We start from the raw sequence: 24,208 nt of genomic DNA, 5'->3' as shown, positions 1-24,208 counted from the left end.
ATTTCTCACGCCACCCTCCGGGAACCCACGCCGTGTCTCGCACCCCCACCCCGCACCCAGCCCTCCGCAGCCCCCCACGCACCCCAAATCCGCTCCCCAGCCACGCCATCCCCTCCGCCGCAGCGGGGCCCGGCTACCGCCCGCAAACCCCCTCCCCGCCCCTTGGTGCACCCACACGGGCTCCCCACTCGTGCATATGGTGGCTCCCACCCGTGTCCGACCCCAGGGGGGTGGGGAGGCTGCGGGACACCCCCCCTGCCCGGAGCGGCGGGGTCGGCGGGCGCGGGGAGCGGGGGGCCCCGTCGGGCCGCGCAGGGCGGAGCTGTCCAGGGTGCTGAGGCCGGAGCGGCTCGGCGCGGTGCCGTAAGCGAGCGTCGCCCCTGCCTGCAGCCACCGCCGGCCCCAGAACGGTGCTAATTAGCGAGCGGGGCTGCCGGCGGCTCCGGGCACCGCGTTTTGCAGAGGAACTGCCTGAAATCCCTCGGCTGGTAGCGGTATTGCGAGCGGTGGCTGCTGCTGGGGGGCGGGGAGGGGGGGAAACTTGGGGGCTCTGTACTGCCCGGTTCTGGTTGGGCATGGTTGGCCTCTGCCCACCAAGTTTGAGGGTTCTCCTTGCCTGCCTTTCACTGCTCTTGCCCACCTCGCGTGTGACAAATAATAAAAATAAATGTGTTGACATTTAGAGGGATGAAATTAAATATAAAGAGAGAGTAGGAGGTGACTTAGCAGCTCTGAACGTGTCAGGTGCAGGCAGCTGAGGTGTGTGCCTGTTTTAAAGCAGGTTTCACCCTGGCAGGCTCGTCTCTGCCCCCTCTCCGCACGCACAAACACGCACACCAGCCCAGCAAGGGGCTCTGCAAAAGCTCTGGACACGATATTCTGCCTGCCGGAGTGCTGCCAGCTAAGAAATGGGAGGAAGGTGAAGGGGAAGCAGTGGGTGAGGGAGGTGTTGGAGATCCTCTCCTCCATCAGGAGAGAGCTGCTAATACACACCTTCCAGAAAAGATATAGCGGCTTGGGGGAGAAAAACAGAGAGGGGAGCCTCTCTGCTGAAATGCTTTGAATGCAGAGACCTCTTCAGAGGAAGAGAGTGAACTGTGGTATATGTATTATTTTTAAAATGAGGAGTTGTCCTCTTAAATAAGGGCAGCTGAGTAAACATACATAAAATAATACTGCAACCCATTTCAGAGGACTAACACCTGGGATTAGCTGATCTGCATTGTGAATAATGTCAGCATCAGAGCTGGCTTGAGTTGGATTTTCCCTGCCTTAACAGAGAATATCAGCTGCAAAAGAAACCAGGGGACAGAGAAAAATGTGGTTTGAAATTTTCAAAAAGCCTTCTAAGAAACCATTGCAATTCTTCCTCACCCCATGAAAATAAACCAGTAGGTGTGCCATCTACAGTGAAGTCTGCCAGTTCTTGCTGGGAGCTCTGTCCACTTTATATGGTTTTGAGCTGTATTAGAAAGAACTAGAACTGGGCTTGGTAGCATCGTCTGCATGAATAGGACCCTATAGCTTCACAAGTGCCAGCTATTTCCATAAACAAAACAAATTGCAGAATAAACACCCCCTTTTCTTTTTAACATCGTCCTTGTAATAATAAAACATGCTGCTAAAATATTAGAAAGTTTTGGAAAGGTAAGTAGTTTACGTATAGATTATACCATAAAAGTGTAATCTAGTATAAGCATATAACATTAAGATTTAGGTATAGCGCTGCAAGTTGTTATGATTTCTCAGTAACTCCAAAATTACAGCAGCAGTTCATTTTTCTAATGTTGAACAGCAGCTGAAATGAAAAATTAATCACAAATGTCTGCTATTTATCAACTTTATGATTTACATGTTATTAGTCGTCATTTCATACTATTCTGTTTCAATTCATTGCAGATTAGAAACAAAAACAATAGAGGAAAATCACCCCCCTGGATCTGAGCCGTGGCCTTTTGCAAGCAAACAGAAGAGGAGCTGTCAGGCTTTGCATGTCAAGTAGCCACTCGGCTGTTTGACAGCTTCTGGGTTTCAACCCCATTGGGATCGAGGCAGCTCAGGAAACCACGAGTGATGAGTCCTGTCGTCTGCTGACGCTGCTCCAGCACCATGGCAGACACTCCGTGATATGACAAGAGGATCCGTCCTAGGGAGGCAGCGCTGGGATCAGTAATTGGCTTCCTGGGAAACTACAGCTGGTGGAGAGGATGTAAAAAGAGGTGCGCACACGCCGGGATATTGCTACAGTCTTGCCGAGCTGGTGGATCTGCTTGGAGGAGGGTTTTGCCACCAATCTTGGTTTTTCTCCCGGTTTGGTAATGTTGGCTTTGGGGAGAATTTCTGCTGACTCACCTGCCCCTGGACACCTTTTGCAAATCCCAGCTGACCAGTGAAGAGACCCAACGGCGCCTTCCCTGCACCGCAGGTCCCCTCCAGTGGCCCCTGATCGCATCCCCCACCCAACCCCACCCCACAGAGTGCCTGCAGCCCCCCGCCCCGGGGAGTCCCCCGCCGTGACCCCCGCACCCGGGGCGGGGGTGAGCGTGCCTGAACCTCCCAGCCTAGCCAGTGCCCACCAAGATTTTACCCTGTCTGCCACCGGGGCCCTAGTGCCGCCCCCCGCCAGCCCTGCCGCCCCGCTCGCCCGCCCCAGGCCGCGCAGGATGGGGGCGGTGCTGGTGCGGCGCGGGGGCTGCCTGCTGCTCTGGCTGGCCCTGCTGTTGGGCTGCTGGGCTGAGCTGGGCAGCGGGCTGGAGTTCCCGGGGGCGGAGGGCCAGTGGACCCGCTTCCCCAAGTGGAATGCCTGCTGTGAGAGCGAGATGAGCTTCAACATGAAGACGCGCAGCTCCAGCGGGTTGGTGCTCTACTTCGATGATGAGGGCTTCTGCGACTTCCTGGAGCTCATCCTCACCCAGGGCGGGCGGCTGCAGCTCAGCTTCTCCATCTTCTGCGCTGAGCCCGCCACCCTGCTCTCCGACACGGCAGTCAATGACAACCTCTGGCACGCCGTCGTCATCCGCCGCCACTTCAAGAACACGACGTTGATCATTGACCGGGCCGAGGCCAAGTGGGTGGAGGTGAAGTCCAAGCGGCGGGACATGACTGTCTTCAGTGGGCTTTTCTTAGGAGGCCTCCCGCCAGAGCTGCGGTCAGCGACGCTAAAGCTGACACTCTCCTCTGTCAAGGACCGGGAGCCCTTCAAGGGCTGGATAACGGATGTCCGAGTCAACTACACGCAGGCGTCGCCGGTGGAGAGCCAGGAGGTGAGGCTGGATGATGAGCAGAGCCGCCTGTGTGCCAGGGAGGACGTCTGCCTCAACGGGGGCGTCTGCTCCGTGCTCAACGACCAGGCCGTCTGTGACTGCTCCCAAACGGGCTTCCGGGGGAAGGACTGCAGCGAAGGTAAGGTGCCATTTCAGCTCGCCCCATGGCCCCCCTCCCCATTGCTCTGTGGAGGGGACGGGTAGGAGGCCAGGCCTGCATGGAGTTTCATCTGTATGAGTGGATGTCCCTCCCTCCCCTCTTTCCCCACCGCATTCCTGGCTCCCCTGTTCCCACCTTCCCCTCCCTGTCCTCCACGTGTCTCTGTGGCCAGCCATGGTGCCATCACTCTTCTGTTCTCTGTGAGGCTGGGTGAGAGGAGGAAGAGGAGGAGGACTCTATTTGGGTGTCTTCCAGAGGCAGGGTGCGATTTGGGGTTGTCCTGGGTCCTGGGTCCCAGCTGCCAGCCAGGTGGGAGGGGGTGGCCGACATCACACTCAGCTGGAGTTGACAGAGGGGACACGGGCACACTTGTCACAAGCAGCTGGTGGCAATTCTGGGAGTGGGGAAAGCGCCACTGGGGAGAATTTTACTGGGTTAAGTGCAAAGATGAACTGGGTTTATTTTTGTGGGGTAGGGGAGACCCAGAGTCCACTTTGTATTTGATACTTGCCTCTGCTATGTTGTTGAAATGAAATAAAATCAGTGATTTATTTGTGAATTCCTTAAATTGTTACTGGGGAGGAGTGGGATTAAACAGAGGATTATGTTTTTACACGAATGTGAACGGTACTGCTTTGCAATGTGTTTAGCAATTCACCATGCCAGTCAGACAGGAAGAATGTAAAAGGGCAAGGGGGGAGTACGGACTCCGAGACCACGAAATTACTGAACAGTTGCAGCCAGGAAGAGGGAGCTTAGAAAAACAGCAGTTTCCTGAATCCCATCTACAAATAAATCACTGAGTAAAATAAGATTCATATTCAGTGCCCATTGTTTTTGGCGAATGGAAGGAGTGTGAACATTTACTTTGCAGATGCATGTAGGAGTCTTTTCTTTTTTTTAATTATTATTATTATTGTTTTGCTAGTAAATGTACCATTGCTTGCAGCTCCTTAAGCATAGAAATTGCATATGTTGTGTACCTAGAACAGGACGTAAAGGTGTACGAGTGAAATAAGAGCAAATGTTATCGAAGGAAAATATAATTTTCATGTCAAAATTGGAAAGCAAAGACCTAGGTTTAAAATATGAAAGGTAAATATAAATAAGATATTTTCAAGGCCAAATGAAGATCTTCACTGAGTAGCTGCATGACATTTATGGCTGAATAATTTGCCTTTAGCATTTCTATCAGATTTCACTCATTATGAGAAAGAAAACATCATTTGTGACTGTGCTTTATTATGTAACACCTTCTGTCCTTAGTTGTCAATACTCAAAACGCTACAGTCATTCTGCATCCTGTTTACTTTATCAGCTGTTTATCTCTCATCTGCCATTCGTAAAAAATTTCAAACCCTATTAGCATTTTAAAATATTTTTTAATAAGTAAAGAGCAAATGATAGTGTCACAAAATAAGGCGTTGTACTTTCAATAGCACCTAGTCCCAGAAACTGTAAAATGAAAAATCTTTTATGTTAAGAAGATCATATCAATGGGTTTAATATTTGGATGCAAATTTTTAATACGTGGTACTACATAACATATAGGTGTATGTAAAATGTGGAGTTGTCTAAGCATCTTTGAGTTAGGCCCTTGAGTTGTAAACTAAGAGAAAATTATGAGATGCAGCAGCTTGGTTAAAGCAACAATGTTAATTTATATATTATTACACATTTATATGCCCTTTACATTAAAACATAATTTATTTATTTGATGATCTTTTGAACGTGTAATATTTATATGGAAAAACTCATATAATTGCACGTAGTATCAGACAGAGAAAATCTTTACGTAATAATAAGTTCAACAGCTATTTTTAAGGAATATTTTAATGTTGAGATTGAATGTTATTGAAATACATATATATGTTATATATATTTAAAATGTATAGAGCTTATAAGAATATGACAATATTTAGAACCCCCAAAATTTAGGATGAAATGCTGGCTTCATGTAAATACTGGTGGGTTTACAGTTGACCTCAGTGGGATCAAGATTCCCCTCATGTGTCCACTGACCACTGAGAAGCCTTATAGAATAATAGAACAAATATAGAATAAAAAGAGTTATAATTTTAGCGTACTCTCTCAACGAAGGATCGTAAAGTATTCAGATTCTGATTTCATTTGAAACAGGGGGCAACTTTTCCACTGACAGCCATATACATGGAACTAGTCCTACAGTTTATACCTGTTGATTGAGAAAAGATAGTAACTGAAATTCCCATCAGTCAGGTTTTGATGAAGGGATTAGTAGCTACTCATATTTGCTAAGAAAGATGTTCAACTATTTTATTAATTATTTAATATGCAAAGGAACAGAAAAGGCAAAAGGGCAAGTAAAACCATTAAGTCTGCCAAGAAGGAAACCCTGGCTGTTTTTTTGTTCTTTGTAGCCAACTTAGAAATTATACTGTTGTATTCTGATCTTTTGTTCCCGGGATGTGTAAATTTCCCACAAACCTTAGTAAGCGATTGCCATTGCTGAAGGATGGAGAATCATCTCAGACTGCAATGATCTGGAGGGATCTTTTGAGTTTTCACTCTTTCTCTTGTTTTTTGACTGAAAATAGTTTAAATGGGGAAAAAAGCCCAACTTTCCATTTTTACTTGAAATTGTAACTGCATGTCCGGTTACATTTGCAATGCTACCTTTTCTTTAAAGGTAAAAGATTGTCATTAAATTCTATTTTCCTTGGATTATTTTTATAATTTTTTGTTGTTGTTTGTTTGGATTTAGTGTCGCTCAGCATCTCTGCAATCTGGTGAGACGACAGTTTGTCCCACAATATAATGAGGACTTTAGGAATCAATAACAACAACAACAAAGAAAACCTTTCCAAAATTTTCTGTCCTGACTTGCACATTTGAGAGATTAGAAATAATTGATTTAGAGTCAAAGTTTCATGCCTGAGGATGCAATTTTTAAGAGAATTTAAGTTACTTTCAGAAAAAAATCTGATAGGATTTTTTTTGTTTTCTTTTCAGATTTTCATCTTTGAAAATCTCATTAATTTTTCCTGAAGTAAAATTTTCTTATAAGAATGAAGTTTAGCCAAGCTTATTTGTTTTGGAAAACTCCTAGTAATACATTATCCCCAGTAGGCTTAACTGTTCTTCTACCCATCTAAATCAGGAGTAGCTTCATTTGTGTTATCTGAACTACACCAGCGTTAAGAACAGTGTAAGCTAGGAAAGAATCAGATCTATCTGATATTTCTGCCATGCCCTCTGCTCGAATAAGATTCAGACTCTTGTCAGTGGGAGCTCTGGCATGAGTCACAGGAAAAGGACTGGAATTTTGCTTGAGTATCAAGGGTGTGCAGTCCAGAGTATTGATAAATGTGATCGTTAGCAGTTCTGTTGTCAATGAGTCCGTGTGCTTATGAGTAGAGGACAAGAGCCTTCTAAAAGAGAAAATAAAATCTCTGTTTAGTGCTGAAGAAAGGGTATGTTATTGAGAAGAGAATATATGCAAGGGAATATTATTTCACATAGTAATAGTGACTCAGCAGAAGGTAAATACACAAAATTATGATAAATTTTGTTAGAAATAAGACTAGCATTAAAATAAAGCCTGATTGTCATATCGGTTTTCTGATGAATTTTTGACATACATCACAATCTTCTGTTCAGTGAAAATTATATGATTCCCTGAAATTACTCAAATTGGTATGGCTTGATTCTGAGATAGGGAAAGCTGTTAATTAAAAAGATTGATCTTTAAAATCGGATTTTCAGTGAATTAAGTCAGGGTCCTAGAAGGTGGGGAGAATACATGATTCATATCAGTGAGCCTCCATATTCCTCTTTTCATTTTACTCCTTATGTTCAAACTTCGGAATAGCACACACACACACACGTTTTAAATATTAAATTAATCAAATAGTGAGCCTCTGGCTTTAGACAAAAAAATGTGTATAAATTTCCTTTCATCCTCATTTATATAAAAATAACCTTGTCTAGTATCCTGTCTGAGAAAGCAGGTGGATACATTTGAAGCAGGAAATAAAACCCACATAGCACACTTTGATCTGGGAGAATTTTCTCACTAACCCTAGCTTCTCGTCACTCCATGCTTTTCTGCTTTTCTGTATCTGAAACTTCTTGAAAAAAACTGCATACAGGATAATTTATCTTTTTAAAATATATCTTGCCTACCTGCCTCAATATTCATATGTTATGGAGACGATTACTCTATGAATTCAGAGTATTCCCGTTTAGAACATATTTTATTTTAACTGTTCCACTGAGTTTCTGTTTTGTGAGAAAAATGAGGACTGTTGATGCAGCTGTTCATTGTAAGAGATATTCTTCCTTGTCAGATATTCAGAAGTTTGATGCCAGCTATGGTTTGAACTGTGAAAGTGATTTTTAAGGAAGAGAATTCCAGATGTCTCAGGCTAGCCAGCATTTAGACTTGTTTGTTTGGGTTCTGAATATATTACATCAATCTTTGTTGTGTGCATTTGCTTCTCCATGTTAACTTTTTTTAAAAAGTCATCCAATATTTATATCTTTTTAATTTTTTTCATATTTTAATTCATTTAATTCTCTTATGCCTTAAATAAAACATATAAACATATTTTGGCATTAATTATCTCTTGCAAGATATGTGTTTGAGTTCAAAGAGATGCTGTTGAATTCATTGCCTAAAGTCAATCTCAACAGAGTAGCCACCACAGTCTTTATCCTTCTTGAACAGTTAGCTAAATATACGTTGGGCTAGTAAATACTGTGAGCAAAACTTTCATTTTGATTTGCACTTCAGAATCTTTATCTACAACAGGCGTTTCTAGTACGTGATCTGTATTTCTTCTGCATGCTGAAATTCTTGCCAGTGCCAATGGCCACTGGGGTGATGTTGATTTAGGAGAAGGGCTAGAAATCCATGGGAAATTATGTTAAGGTTCCGTTGCGTTTAGCGATGATTTGATTATTTTAACACTAAATTTTGTATTTTTAAACAGTGACTTTGTTTTCAGGGTAGAATCTTGAGGACAGATAGTAAAATAATCCCAAAGTCTTTCTAAAGTGTTAAATCTGTGGCCCTTGCATTTAGTCGCATGAAAACAGAATCCTTATGTCAGTTTAAAGCAGAATTTTGCATCAGTTTCCTAATGCAATTTGATATATTATTTTGTTTGCCAGGATTCAGCATTGTAGGATATTGATTTCAATATCTGCCTCATGTAAAATCACAGCAATTTAAATACCGTGTCACTGGTAATTAGGAATTGGCAGTCTGTTTTATGTTATCTTCTAAGAAGACTACTTGTTGAGTATTGCTAATCCTTTCAAAATGCTGGTATTGAAAAACTTCCAAAAGATCACTTACGCACATAGCATACATCTTAGTACCCCAGATCAATAATATTTTATATAGTGAGATTATTGCTTCCCTTTGTACCTAGCTGACATGCAGGGTCCACATTAACTTTAAGGCTATATTGCAAACTACGGAATGCTAACGTGCTAGAAAAATTTACATCTAGCAGCATAAGACCTTGTGTCAGATTGGTCATATTAATTCAGTATTTCAAAATGATATAATAAAATTGTCTATATTTTAATGTAATTGCACTTCAAGACTTCCAGGCATTTTGGTCCAAATATACTCGATCTTTTGTCTCAGCTGCAGGTTGGCTCCCTAGGAGTCTTAACAGTAGATCCTAGCCAAGCAGTTGTGGGAAAACATCTGAATTACAGAACCTACAATTTTATCCCATCATCATTACCCAGCTGATGGATAGGAATGGGAAAACAGTATGGCGAGTAAAACCATCTGTAGTACCTGATAGAAAGAGCTTTATGTAGAGGCTTAACGATAACATATGCAGCTTTGAGGTTTTATGCTTCTTTTAATAAACATATCAAAACTGGTTGGAAATTTAAAACAAAAAGTTTCATCCATCTCTCTTGTTGAAATTAATATGCTGTTTTCTCTCCTTTCAGAAAGCATGAAGCCATAGCAGCTTCTGAAAAAATACTTTGTCTAGTTTATTGTGCTGTAGTGGAACATTGTATAATTTCATAAACACATGATTTTACAGAATACTGGAGGGCATTCTGAGGTGTTGCGTACCATGTTGTACCCAAGCAGTAAATTGTAAACACCAAACGATACTTCTTTCAGGGAATGATTTGGTGGAATGTACCAAACATACCTCTAACTGTGTTGTTATATATAGAATTGACTAGCAAAGACAGGGTACGTAATACCTCAATGCCTTTATTTAGTTCTATGCTGACCAGGGATCATATTTTAATCTTTTACAAAATAATTTAGCTCTTTCCCACAAAGATATGCACTTTTTCCAATGACACTTTCTCCTTCTGTACTGTGGTGATGGTATCTGAGAGTACCAGAAGCACTTCACCAGCCTGGATTATATTGTCATACACACAGAACTCAATCATTCCGCTCAGGTTCTCTTCTGCCAAACTAAAAAGCAGTTGTATGTGGTGGGTTCAAGCTACTGTCTAGCTGTTCTCTCGAATCTTGGTCTACTCAGTAGAGTCAATGAGCACTTCAATGCACAAAATACCTGTAGTAACTAATGAACAAAGTAGGAAAACCCACATGATTTTGAGATGACATTGGGTTTTTTTAGTGACTCTAGCCAGTTCACTCCACTCCTGCATGTGTAAAGTTAAACTAATGACAGTCCATACAGAATTTTTGGTAGGGTTTTCTTCCAGGCCATCAGGTACCTGAAAGATCAGATTTCCTATTAGGGATCTAGTAGGGGAAGTCAAGACTTGAAGCTCCTTGTACTGTAGTGCAACCTCTTTAGTCTACAGAACTGGTACTTACCAGCTGGCCTTGAAGTTGCCACCATTCCCACTGCCTATCTATCCATAATGAAGTGTTCAGAATAATGTGTTTTTTCTTGTGCACAACTGGTCTGTCATTACATGCTTTCCATAAGTGTGACTGGGTATTGGAAATGATGTAGCTTGTCAACTGCCAACCACTTTTCCCTTGACAATTCAGCTCTTCTGATGGTCATAACAGTTCTTATCCTTTGCAATGTTATAACACTTGTACAAAAGTCATCCTTGCTTCTGTAAAAGTATCTAAGAGTTAACATCTGAGGATAGTGCTCTGGCTCCCAGTCAATGATCATATAATTTTTGAAAAGTTTCATTCTCTTTCCTTTTCAATGAGAAATTTGGGGTGAAAGCAGGAGGTGGCCTCAGTCTTGCCTTGTTTGAGCTTGTAAAGAAATAAGAGACAGGTATGCTGGCAGCAATCTGTAAGAAAAGGATTGTATGATAGGATTTTAGATTTCTTTAATTCTATGGAGTTTATGTTTATGAACCTGGAGCTATTTAGCTAGGTCCTAATAAATAGTAAACTTAGCACCCTATCGATAGCTGAAAAAAATGGATTCTGTTTTCATTTTCCATTGGAATCAATTTGGACTCCTATTGATTCGAGTTTAGAATTAGGGCAAACCTGCTGATTCTGAACTTACTATTCAAGTGGGAATATGAAAACAGAGAAGATCTGGGGCAAATTAAATAACCTGCTGATTCTGACTGTAGTATTCATCTGGGAATATCTATAGAGAAAATACTTTTCATAAATTTGGATATTTATTACCATCATCATCGTCATTATAGTTATTCATTGACTTAATACATGCTTATAAACCATGCTGTAAGAGTAAATTCTACGACTGATTTTGTTTTACATTTAAGGGACTCTGTAATTTTGGAAAAAACTGTTTTACTAAAAAAGCAGATTCTAGTGTTCACTAGAATCACTTCTGCGGTTGCTGCCACTACAAACTGTGGAACGGTGTGTTTTGCCTTTGTAAGTGTTATGTACCAACAGTGCTGTGTAGGTGTGCAAGTTGCAGGTGGCTTTTAGTCTGTGGCACAGCACACGAGGTCTTGCCATGAAAAGGTTTTACTTTTTGGTGATTTTATCTAGAGAAAGGGCTTTGTGTTGTTTAAAGGCAGAGAAAGTAAACTGATTCTTCCCACAGTGATGTCTTCTTTGTGATTAAGAGATGTGTACAGCCCTTACGGAGGTCACTGACATTACACTATGCAATTGGAGATGTATGTCACAGTTCCAAAGTTGCAGAATTACATCTTAATTTTTGATACAGAATGACCTTCATGTTGATCTTCTTTCTCTTCAATGCTTTTTGGCTGTAACAAAAGATTTAGAAAATGACACTTTTGTCAAAGGAGGTATTTCCATTAAGAAAAGACTCCTTGAAAAAGATTACATGTATATATTATAAAACATATGTACTTTCTTTTTAAGAAGTGTATAGAAAATCACAGAATTAGTGAGTAGACATGGGGTGAAGATCTGTATCTCAATATTGTAATTTTCTTTAGAAGCTTATCCTGACTATTCTTTTTTCCTAAAGGTGACAACAAAAATGGTCACACACAGATATCTGCATTTGTACAATGGGTGTTTAGGGGACAACCATGATGAATAGCATTAGGATGAATTACGGTCTTGTGATGCAAAGATAATATTAATTTTTAATAAAAATATGAGAACTGGGCCCTAATGCTAGTAAAAAAATACAGTGCTCTACAGCCCGCTTAGGAAAGACATTATCTTTCCTGCTCTGATCATACAGGAGTGATAAAAGCGATCTAAATGAGTTTGGATTCTGCTGATTGTTATGCAGAAATAGGCTTGCATTTTACATTTGTAAAACCGTTTTTGCCTTTTACATTTATAAAATCTGGGAGGCCCAGGGACAAGAGGCGGAGAGGCTAGTGAGACCCTGCATCTTCTTTCCAGACTGCACACACTGCTATGTCTAAGCACAATGAGTTTCAGGTGAGTATCTGTAATGGGGTTGACAGGTGCTTCACATGACATCATCCCCTAGGAAAGCAGTGGGATTTCTTTAGGAAGTTTCCAGGAATATTAGTGCTGACCGAGAGATTACTAGTTTTGCTTATTTAGAGTTTGCCTTTCTTACCATTTTTCCTCATCAGAGGAGAGAGAGATGGGTGAAAATGGAAGTTTTAAGCCAATAGCTGTATGTCACCTAAATTTTGAGACATCATGGGGTGATATAAGAAGGGTTTGTAAATAGATTTTCTAGGAACTGATTAATGCCCTCCTGCTACATCCTTCTCAGATGAACATTGCTGAACTTCCCAGGTCCTGATTCTCGGTGAAGTTTGTTTTGTGTGATATTTACTGCAGGAAAATAATTTCTGTAATATTATTCCATTGCAAAGAACATGGTGGGGTTTTTTAGAACATACAGACTTTTCAGAAATAAATTGTGGACTGTCATTCAACATTATACAAAAGATTTGTCTGGTTTGGTTAAATATTTGCTGAAGAATTCTGAAGACAGATTTCATATTCTTACACAGAACATTCTGACTTAAGTGTTATGAGGAAAACATCAGCATTTTCCCACTAGTTCACCACAAAGAAAATTATTTGAATATATTTCCTTGTTGACCCAAAACTACGTTAGCCTTCCATGAATACTATATCAGCTGTGGTAGTTTCCAGGAATTTCTGGGGGTTTGTCAGTGTTCTTGGTCCAAAGTATTTGGAGGAGCAGCTAGGACGAAAGTTAATCACCCAGCCGTGAATGTGTGCTTTTTCCTCTGAGCAGCCAAGTCTGGCATTACAATAAGTTGTGCACTTGATCAGTACAGCGGGTTTTATTTTTGTTTTCCACATTACAGATTTTGAAACTCAAAATTTAAACAAATCATACATCAGGTTTGAAGTTACGAGAAACATATTTTCACGCTTCCTTATTCAGGTTTTAGCAACACAAAGTTCCAATGACAGAAAAAAGTTAATGTAATAGAAGTTTGGACCTGTTGTAATTATTAATCCACTGACAGCCACACTTTTAATGTTCGAAAAATTTGTTACTATTCAGAAATTTTCTCTATTCTCTTGCCTTTTGCTGAATCCCATTGTTTTAAGTATTATTGGAGTCTTTAAATGAGTAGGGTCTTTCTTGCACGTTATAACTACCTACATAATTCAAGTTTGTAAGGGGACTGATTAAACAAATCTCTGCTATTCAGTCACATATTACCAGTTGTGATACTTGAGTCATGCTGGTGGATTTTGTAAATCTGAAACCTTGGAAGCATGCACAGTAATGCAAGTGAATAAAATTTCCTTCCCATATCTCCCTTATTAAAAAACCAGAAATTTATCTATTGGAAGTGGAGAAATAGCAGTCTAAGTTGATGGCATCACAGGAATTCAGAAGCAAAGCTGCCTTCAATGAGTTGTGGCTTTTGTCTTTCCTGTTGCTTGTGTTTAAGAGTGGAACTTCTCTCTCCATTGTATTCACATTAAAAAAACCCCAACCAAATCCAAAAGCAGTTAGCGATGCTGTATTATTGTGGCAGAGGTAGACCTAACTCAAAAAGCACACCTCTGAGAACTTACAGATATTTAGTTATTTTGATGTTGTACTTTAATATGGGCTTACTACACCCTGCATAAACTAAATGTATAACGTGAACTGAGTACAGGTTTTGATGTTACTCAGCTTTGCCCTTCCTTAGCTTCATCAGAAATTTGAAAATAGTACATAATTGTGTCTTGGAAACTTGGTTCTTGCCTAGTCTGAGCTCTCAGTGACTTAAGCTTTCAATCATTATAGAATGAAGAAAGAAGTACTAAGGAAATTAATTAACTAATGGAATTGGAAGAAAAAAACTTCTTTAGAAATCGTATATATTATTTTCTGACAATATTTCTAAAATATTTTGCTTTTGTACATTTGTCTCACTCAGCAGAATCTCTGTCAATTGATGGAGTAAAATAATTTGTCCTGGTACTCCTTTCATGTCTGTGTAAATCAGGATTGATGCCTCTTGAAGCTGATACATTAAGCCATTGTAAAATAAGAGTAAGATCAGAATCAGGTCCTCTGGTTAGAAAAAAAATAATAAATCTTCCAAGTGTATTAATATTAAACACCCCAACACATCAAGAAACAAACAAGCCTAATCTTGCCAATACTATGTAATATTACTTTGTAATCTTTATGGAAGTTTCCTTTGTTGTTCAGATGCATAGAAACATTTTGCCAGCACAAAGATGACTGGTGAGAAGCTTGGCTTGCTTGATTCCCACACCTATACAGCAACAATAATTACTTATTGTGCTCTTTAATTTCTGTATATTTGTTTGCAGGTTTAATAAGAACTGGCAACATAATTTTCCCTTACAAAATTATGAATTAATGGTTGGTTTTTTTTCATATTTTAACCCCACTTCCCACCCCCATTGCCGAGGTGACCTATCCTGTATTAAAATACTTGCTGTTTGAAAATAGGCTGTCATGTATTTTTTTTCATCTGCATGTTTGAATTGATCATCACACTCCTTTTGTTGTTCTTAGATACCCACTTAGTGCACAGCTTTTTAAAACATAGCTAGTATGGCCAGTTTGCTGCTTCTCTAATCTACTGAAGTCATAGGTGTCAGTCCAACATGTGTGAAAATACTGCACTCAAAATCTGTGCTCTGAGAATATTACTAGGTTCATAAAATAAAACATGTGCGTACAAGTTAGGAACTGTCAGGACAAAAGATAGAGTACAATTTTCATTTAATCCATTTCTGGGTATCCATTATGAAATAGTCTTTAATCACATGATCATATACAGCTTTTTCCTTGAGCTTTCTGCCTCATTCAATGTGTAGTCTGGATAATAAATTCTTCAGTGTTTTGTTTTCTCCTCGCTGTTCAGTTTGTATCCCGAGCCTTATTTATTGTCCGTATTCAAAGCAGCTCTGGGGAGAAATTACTAATTTTTCCCTGGGTTTTTAGGAGTTTTTCATAACTACAGTGTGTGAGCTGCTATGCAAATATTCAAAATTACACCGCAGCGCTCATGTAAGATGACAGATGCTGTGATTGCCCGAGTCATAGAGGACTGAGGCAAGAGAGACTGCAGGTAAAAACATTCACTAGTACTGGCTGCACAATTTTTTCTGAGTGCTTGACATATAGCCCTGCATACTATAAGCACCTATAGCTTCAAAACACAGCTCGCACTGACCTCAGATTACAGCTTTGAGTGATCAGCACTGCATATTCTGGGATACCTAGCCAGGCATGCTCCCTGAAGATGCCAGTTTCCTGAACAGTGTAAGGAATGATCCCCCAGAAAACACCTGGCTTTAAAAACCTGACCAAAACCCCGTGGGATTTTTAGGAGAGGGGGGATAGAACGTATTTCTTTAAGCAGCGTTCACCCCTCCTTGGTACGCAGCGCAGCCCACCCCATTCGAGCAAGGGCTCTGGCATTGCAGGGGCAGGTGTGCTGCTCATTGGCACAACAGCTTTCTTCATTACTCAGTCGTTACTTACGGCTAAGAATAGACCTTTTCTGTGTACAGAACAAGTAAAGGAGGCTCTGGAGACAATTGCATTAAACTGTGTAATTAAAGGCTGTATCATAACGTATATGAATAAAGTGGATGAATCTGTTATGTAAGAAGCCTTATGTCTCATAGCTGCTATTTTTGACTTTGCAACCTAAAGAACATTCTTTTAAGGTAGTATGACAGCCAGCGTGGATAATTTTTTTAATGGGTTTTTAAAGCTCTACTCGCACTCAGACATCCCAGCCCCGGCCGTTGTGTTTGCTGCACTTTAATGAGGAAGCAGGGAAGCTGCTGATGGACAGACAATTTCCCTCATCCACACCTGGGTAGCCAGACCTTGCACAGGCAAGAGTTTCCAAGGACAGGAAAGACCTGCTGAGGCTGAAGTTAAAATATGCAGCCACAATCTAAAACAATCTTTCAGGAGTTTTCCGATAAAACCCAAGACATCTGCACTAACGCTGTACAAACATAATTTTGAGAAAGTTTGTAACTTGGAACAGATTCTGGTGAGTTTTCAAAGGATTGGCAAAAAGGCTTAACCCTGAAAGTCAGGTTCCTCCTGCCCAAATGTTTTTTTGTAATGTTTCTGCTTTAAAATAAGACTATAATCAAAGGGTATCAAATGGAAATGAAACTTGCTTAGAGTTCCCTTGGGGAGATACTACTGCTAACATAAATGTTGGGGTTTCCGTTGAGATTTTTTTTTTTTGCAATTAAATCAAATATATATATATATATATTTTAAAGACTGAAAAAAGACTTACTTGCTATACTGGCTCACTCCCTATTTTCTTTAATTACTATAAATGATCTTCCTCTGTAGTAAGTGTGTTTTTTTAAGGAAAAAAGAAAGAAAAAAAGACTTAAACAAAAAATTTTCAGTACATTTCAGAACCATTTTTCCAAGGAATTAATTGAGTTTTCAAAATAGAATATAAGCAGTGTATTTGCACATCTGCTTCATCAATGTTGCCATTAAAAAACTTTGCTTTGAAATATTTCCTAAACTCTTCCTGTAGAAGAATGAGGAAGGCTATAGCCATAATACAATATTCTGTACATAAGAGCCAGAAATGTCAATCTTTGACTTGACCAGCCAATATTTTTAAGATAATTCTGTCTTTATAAGAGCCACATCTATTAATGTCCCAGGAACTCTGAACATACCTCTATTTTTTTCTCATTAAGGTATTGTTACTTTTTCTAGTTACAGAACTAGCTGCTCTTTGGTTTTTTGTGTATTAAAAAATTATAAAGATTAAAAATATTTATTTTCCCTTTTCCTTTCCAGGTTTTGTATTATATCCACTATGTTATACTATGTACTGTTTTGACTATAAAGCATACAAATAAAAAACTATTAGGACAGGAGGTGAAGACAGAGTAAAGTCACAGCTGACTTCCCAGTAAATTTCTTTATGATCACTTAATATAAACACGGTCCTACTATATTTGGTTGGATTAGTTGTATAGAATACAATTGTATTCTATCTTTATTTTTCTGTATTATATAGAATGTTAGAATAATTTTATCCCTCTGATCCCCAATATAAATGAATGTATATAGAAATACACCAGAGATAACCATACTTCTTGTAATAACACAATACGACTATTTACAAACATATGATTATCCTGTATATTACCTCATGGTATTTAACTAGTGACACTTTCAGGAATATGAAGCATTATTACTCCCACTGATTTAAATAGGACTGTGTGTTAGAATGAACAGAAAAGTTTTTAAAAGAAAAAAGTTCAATAGTAAATAAATAAATAAAATTAAAAGTCTTCTTTTAAGCATAATCAGATACAAGCTAAACTGCAGAATCTTAGACAGCCAGTTAAAGTATTTATATTTAAATGTTTAAAGACTATTCATGTTTTTACATATTATGTGTTGTGTCTAGTATGCAATCTTTTTAGGTTCATCTTTAGAAATGCCTTTTTATGAATAATAATGAGTTTAAATTCAGATGTCTGCATGCAAATTAATTTTGTATGTGTCTTTTGCCCTCTCTTTGTAGAATTTTCTGTAAAAAATCACAGTGCTATTTCTTTAGGAAAGCTTAAATTCTGCAGGAAAATAGTACCAGTCAGAAATCCAAGTCCTGTGTAACATCCCTAAAGGCTGTTTTTCGCTAAGCAGTGAAGGGAATATAATTTAATGCACTCTGATTTTACTGTCATTTAAAATATGTCCCTAGCTCAGCAATACTCCTCTGCAAACTTTTTTTCCCTCTCTTAAAACACAGAAGATAGTATACAAAGAGTGAAGCAAAAGTTTACTAGTGTAATGGGACCACAGGACATCAACAAAAATTTAATGTATCGATGCTTTGATCATCATTTAGTCTGCTACATTCACTTCCCAGACTTCTCAAAATATCAGCCTTGTGAGTAGTTACAACATTCATGCATTTCATAAACTGACTAAAAACTCTTCTGAATTTAATAAAATTCTGGAAAACAGCTTGTCCTAAATGTAACTTTATAAAGCCCCTAAATAGAAAAAAAAAAAATAATTTTTTTTTAAAGGCAATACTTCTCTTATTATGCAAAGGCATATTTTTTTTACAATTGTTAATGTGCCATCTGTGGGATAGATATCAGTAAGATTAAAAATAGGTAGTTTTCAGTATTTTTAAAATTGGTGCAATTATGATTTTATGTCAGGAATTGCCATTCACTTGTAAAACAGCAAATGAAGTGACTGCTCCAAGTGAAACAGGTCTGCCCCCATATGCATGGGGAATGTGTGCTGCAGCTTGGTCCTGCTGCTGTGCTTTGGGTAAAGAGAACTAATTTTCTGGGGAGGTCTTTGTTAAATCCAGATCTTTGGGGCAGAGCAGGTCCTCGGGCAGTTAAGCCAGTTGACCCGAAGGGGCAAATCAAAAGGAGTTTTCTGATAGCGAACATGCAGTAGCCTAAGGGTACAAGAGAAAGGGGCATGTGACTCTGCTTACATCTCTTTGAATATCTGTTTATGTAGCAGTGATTGATTCCTGCAAGCATTATTGATTATCAGTGTTCAGGCCAGAAAAATTGTTTAAGGAATCTATTTGGAATACTAGGAAAACTTTCAGTCATTTGGAACGTATTTTTTCTGTTTTAAAGCAGTCTGTTTCCAAAGATAAGTAAGGTAAAAATTGTTTCTGAATAAGCCTAGTAGCTGCACTGTACTGTGTCAGTAAAAATCCTGAAGTTTTTCAGCTGAGCATGGGAACTGGTCCTCCTTTTTCTGTGAGTCAGTAGCATCACTTTTAAATCAAATCTTGGAAAAACTCTTGGTACTGAAATTTTCATAGCTGTTAAAAATATTTTTCAGAGTTGATTTCCTTTTAGCTGCATTTCAAAACAGGTTCCTGAATTTATTTATATACAGTATTTCAGGTAAATTTCAATATAACTTGGTGTTTTCTCTGACTTTATGCAAAATATAGCCTGGAAACTGTTGATAAGAGACTGGTAAAAATTGTTGAAACAAACTTTTGGTAACCAAATAAATTATATCGGAAGGAGATGTAATAAAAATATCTGAAATGTTATGAGATACCATGCTTGGCCATGTTTCAAAAATGTGTTGGTTGCTGAGTGCGGTGTGCACTGACCACTCTCTCTGAAGGGTGCATAACAGGCTCTCCAGGAGCTTCATCCTACACTTCTTACTGCAGGATGTTCTTACTGTAGTTTTTTGCTTGGTAAAAACTGTACAATACTTAATATATGGCCAGCTGCAAGTTCGCCTCTGAAATGCTGGATTCCTCCAGAAAATAATTTTAATTGTGATAGTGACCTTTGGTTCTTGGGTTTTGCAGTTGGACATTGCTTTTTTGCAGAATTTACTATAGGTAAGAAAAACTTATTATGAAGCCACTCTTTTTTATCTTTGGATCCAGATACTATTTCTTCTTAAAAACTAGATCTTTCATAAAATGATTACATCAGATGAATGTTAGACATCTGGAAGCAAAAAAAAATGAAAAAAAAAAAAAGGAGAGATGAAGGAATAAGAAGTAATTAAGTTCTGGAAATGGGATTTGGAATTGCTATTTTATTTTCACAATTCTATTACAAGTTCTTTATGTATCTGAAGTATTTAATCTCCCTCACAGTTTTTCATCCATAAAATAAGGTTAATAATATTCACTGTCTTCTTACTGTCCCGTTTTGTTTAGTTATGTCTGCAATTTCAGAGCATATTCTGTTAAATTCCTACCAATACCTACTACAGGAGAAGTGGATCTTACTTATGGTTTCAGACATTACATATTATATACAATATTGAGCTGCAGTTGAGATACAAACATTGGAGCAAAAGTAACGAATAAATGTTTGTAATTTAGGGTATTCCGGATTGCTGTAAGAGCAACAAAGTTCCTGATGTACTCATACATAGTTTTTTATAAACATATGTTCTTCCTTGGAATAACTTGTTTGGACCTGCTTTGTGGTTTATTTCTCATAACATAACATGGCAGCCAGATCTGTTGACAAGATTAATATATCCTTGACTAAATCAGTGTTTATTTATAAAGGTATTCTTAACAAATGTACTATCCAAAGATTTATGATTTTATCTCCTTTGCAAGCAAAAGCAAAGATATTTTTTTGAAAGAAAAGCCTACTAAAATACATGTAAGATTGTATTTTATTGGGATAAATTTCAGCTGATAAATTTTCTTAGGCATACTGCATTCTAATAGTACTTGCTGATGCTATTGTATGAAGGATTTTAGAGCTTTCCAGCAGAAATTGTTTACAAAATGTCATAGAATGTAAAGCTTTGTACTTGCAAAAAGGTGTAAGGGAGGAAACAGTGATTTTCATTAATACCTGGTTACGTAAAGGCTGTTTGGAACAATGAAGACTGATTAGCTAGTAAAGAGGAGAAAAGCAGTTTCCTAAGTTTCTAGCCTTTTGGTTCTTCTGCTGCTAGGAATTAGCCTACAAGCATAGAATTTGTTCATCTACATTTGAATTGAAATGAAGATATGATTTTCAGCAATGTAACAGTGAAATTATTCTCCTCGGGCAACCTTTGAAAGCAAGGGAATATTCCTTCTGATTTCAGAGATTTTTGGAACAAGGAGTTTGGTTCTACCTCAAACTTCTTGAGCTGTCACCTTCATGGAAGTTAGTTATTGTTGTTCATGGAAAATGTATCCAAATATGTTGCTTTTACTAACTATTTATAAAAAAAGTTTACGTAGAGCTAATTTTAATCTGATCTTTATATGATGAAATAATGTTATGAAGGCCTAAATTATATGTAGCTTAAACAACTGTAACTGTAACGTTTTATGTCATGAAGGTCTCATGAGGGTATCTTTACATAGTAGACTAACAAGTAATTCACCTTTTTTTGAACAATAGATATATGTATTGTATATAAAAGGATGGATAGACTGGGAAATGTCCAAATGATCATTTAAAAATAGACAACTTGAACTGAACACAGTCCAGCTACACTTGGTTTACCATGTGGATAAAATGACCAAACAGAGAGTGTATGACTCCCGTGTCACAGAAGATGATAACCTACTGAAGAATGCAAAATCTACAGGAAAAAAGAACTCGTTAAATATATGTGAAAGGGAATCACAGACTGCATTCCAGTTCCTGGGTTATTATTACATGTCACCACATGCTGGATGCTCGTGCCCAGTGTTACGCTAGCTAGCTTTCATGGCTACATCTGCATAATACATTCAGCTCAACTGTACAGCTAAGCAAGGCTAATAAATCGGATCACAAGAAAAGAGTAGATTAGATACAAGCTCTGTCCAACAACACAGAAAAAAATCCCAGGATGAGCAATCCACGTTGCTGACCCAATGTTCTCAATCTCCACTCAGTTTTAAGTAGAATGACAAGGGGGGTTTGGGAGAGTGAAGCGCTTTGGCTAAATAAAATGTCTATGCAAGTCTATGGTAGCAGAAGGGAGCATGGAGAATGCAGACCTTTAAATCTGTGAGCAAATGTATTGAACATGTAAACTCCTAATTAAAGGAAGAAGGAGTTAAATATTAGCTGTCTGTCAGAAAAATAAATGTTTAATCATTAATGGAAAATATAAAAAGAGCAATACTAAATGGGCCAGTTATTCTAAAATGTTGAATAGATCACTGGAGTTTAAAATACTATGTTATCGAGTAGAACAATGCTAAAATGTTTATTTTATCGTCAAAATCTTTTTATTCTGACAATTTAATTTTGCTAAGGAATGAGGAAATACAGAGTCTGTAGCTTTGAAGACCATAATATTACTCTAACCCCTCCTCCAGAACAAGTAAATCTTTATTATCATTTACACATGTACTCAAACATATTTTTAAATGGAAATAGCCATAAACATAACAAGATTTTATGAGCTTTCTTAGGTGCAGAGTAAATGGAGGCAGATATTTTTTTCCAAAGCACAGACTGTACTTACTTCTCATGATGTCTATAGGAATTTGCTGACAAACTTTCTTTTGTGCTTTTGGTTACCACACCAGCGCCAAGAATTAATCTGACACTCTACATAGGTACTGCCTAATATTGCTAAACTATAGCAGAATATATTAAAAAATGAGATACCATCTCTTCTATGGTCCATTGCCAGACTATACGTTAAGTGTGCATCGCACTCGCTTCGTCTTTCCTTTTCATAGCTGCCTGTGCTGCCATGGTGGGGTCACTGGGGGTAGCATACATATTTAATGAAATAGTTTATCTTGTATCTGATACACCGTTCCTGCACAACAAATAAATTGCTCTTATTTTGAAACATCTGCTAATCCCTCTCAAAATGTTATATTTCAGAAATCCAGATATTGTAATTTTTTAATCCCTAAGATGATTTTTATGTGACAAAAATCTGTTGCTCCCCTTGTAAGTACTTCAAAGTACAACAAGATCAGGTATTTTCAGTAATGGTCTTGGACAAAAGGCTACAGGTTCGGTTTCCTTAGAAAAGTATAAAACATATACTTCCTTTGGGGGAGAACATATGAAAGTAATTTTTCATCTCTATTTAATCTATTTTGCAAGGTAAACTGTAGTGCAATTCTATTTCAGCAAATGTTAAAATAGCACTTTTTTTTTTTCTTTTGGGAAAAAAAAAGCGGAACTTGCATTTTTATTCTACTAAAATTGCTTGCTTACAAAGAAAATGTCTGGAGTTTGGGGGAATGCATCAAGTTATTTCTGTGCCCTGGTCAGGGAACAGTTTTTAGCAGACACTATTCATCCACGGAAATTTGGGGATATTTGAGTAAAACATGTCAGTGAAAGAGACAAGAGGATATGTTTATTTTGGACTTCCTTTACCTCCTTTAAAAGCCCTCAGAATATATGTAGATTTCAAGCTGTCAAAAAGAGAACAAAATGGCCATTAGGTTTGGGATTTTAAATTCTAATCAAGAGATTTTGTAAATTTCTTTAAGAGTAATACCAAATTGGTGAGTGATGTTTAAATCACACACGTCAGCAATGAAATGTGTAAATCACTGATTAGTTTATCTTGGCACAAACTCTGTGTCCTCTGCTCAGTTCCACTGGGTAATAAATTACATGATACAATTTCATGCAGGGACCAACCTGAGATAGAATAAACTCCTAAAGGTTTTATACTTATCCATTAATTGATAATAATGTGTTAACCTTCAGATATGTCTGCCCTATATTTCTTATATTTGGGGACTGAATCTGACTTTTTAAATTCAGTCATGTTTAAATGTCAGTGGATGTGAGTGTCATATCTAATTTCTGCCTGGAACTACTTTCTCTCATAAAAATACTAACAGGTTTGGTTTTATTTGCTCTAATCCCTGTGCAAAGATGTTAAGGAGGATTAGGTTATTCCTGGGTGAAATATCATTTTATTGTATTTTTAGAAATTATATTATATAAAAATCTTTCATGACCTACCTGACTTAAACAGCATGACTGTCAAAACTTTCTAAGTATGCTCAGGGAGAGATTTTTAATTTTTTTTTTTTTCTAAGTCCTTTTGAATGGTCACATTCTCTCTGTGCCTGAAGTAAGCCTGATGGACTTCTAGCTTGTGGTATATACTGTATTTGCAGTGCATTCAAAATGTAAGAATTAATGGGTTAGCGGGTTCTGTACTAAATACATTTTTAGTACAACATTTTCATTGCAATTAAATCCAGGAGAATTTTGCTATTGGCATGATTTGTTTGTGGAATTGGTGGTATGGTTTCACCTGCTCTGATGCATGAGAGTTCTCTTTTGGGCCAAATAATGACAAAAAACAATTTGTCATAGGGTTTGCCCCTCGTTCTCAAATGCTTGAAGGCTGTTCTTTGCATTTGTATTATTCCTTCTGGTACATGCATGTGAAAGAAAAAGAGATCAAATAGAAATTACCTAGTTTGCTGAGGGAATGTAGACACA

The 24,208-nt window shown here is 38.3% G+C and overlaps 1 protein-coding gene across 20 annotated transcripts in view; it reads left to right on the top strand.

Moving 5' to 3' along the window:
* The window catches only part of NRXN1 (neurexin 1), a 730,400-nt gene that overhangs the window by 2,173 nt on the left and 704,019 nt on the right, over positions 1–24,208 (top strand). For all 20 annotated transcript variants that reach the window (XM_055816040.1, XM_055816058.1, XM_055816057.1 and 17 more), the window contains exon 2: positions 1,900–3,402. In XM_055816040.1, the coding sequence (XP_055672015.1) occupies positions 2,664–3,402 (739 nt within the window). In that variant the 5' untranslated portion in view covers positions 1,900–2,663. The remainder of the gene's footprint in view (positions 1–1,899; positions 3,403–24,208) is intronic.

Source organism: Falco peregrinus, chromosome 11 (genome assembly GCF_023634155.1).
Source record: "Falco peregrinus isolate bFalPer1 chromosome 11, bFalPer1.pri, whole genome shotgun sequence".
Classification (NCBI taxonomy): domain Eukaryota; kingdom Metazoa; phylum Chordata; class Aves; order Falconiformes; family Falconidae; genus Falco; species Falco peregrinus.
This window is presented reverse-complemented; position numbering and strand designations above follow the sequence as displayed.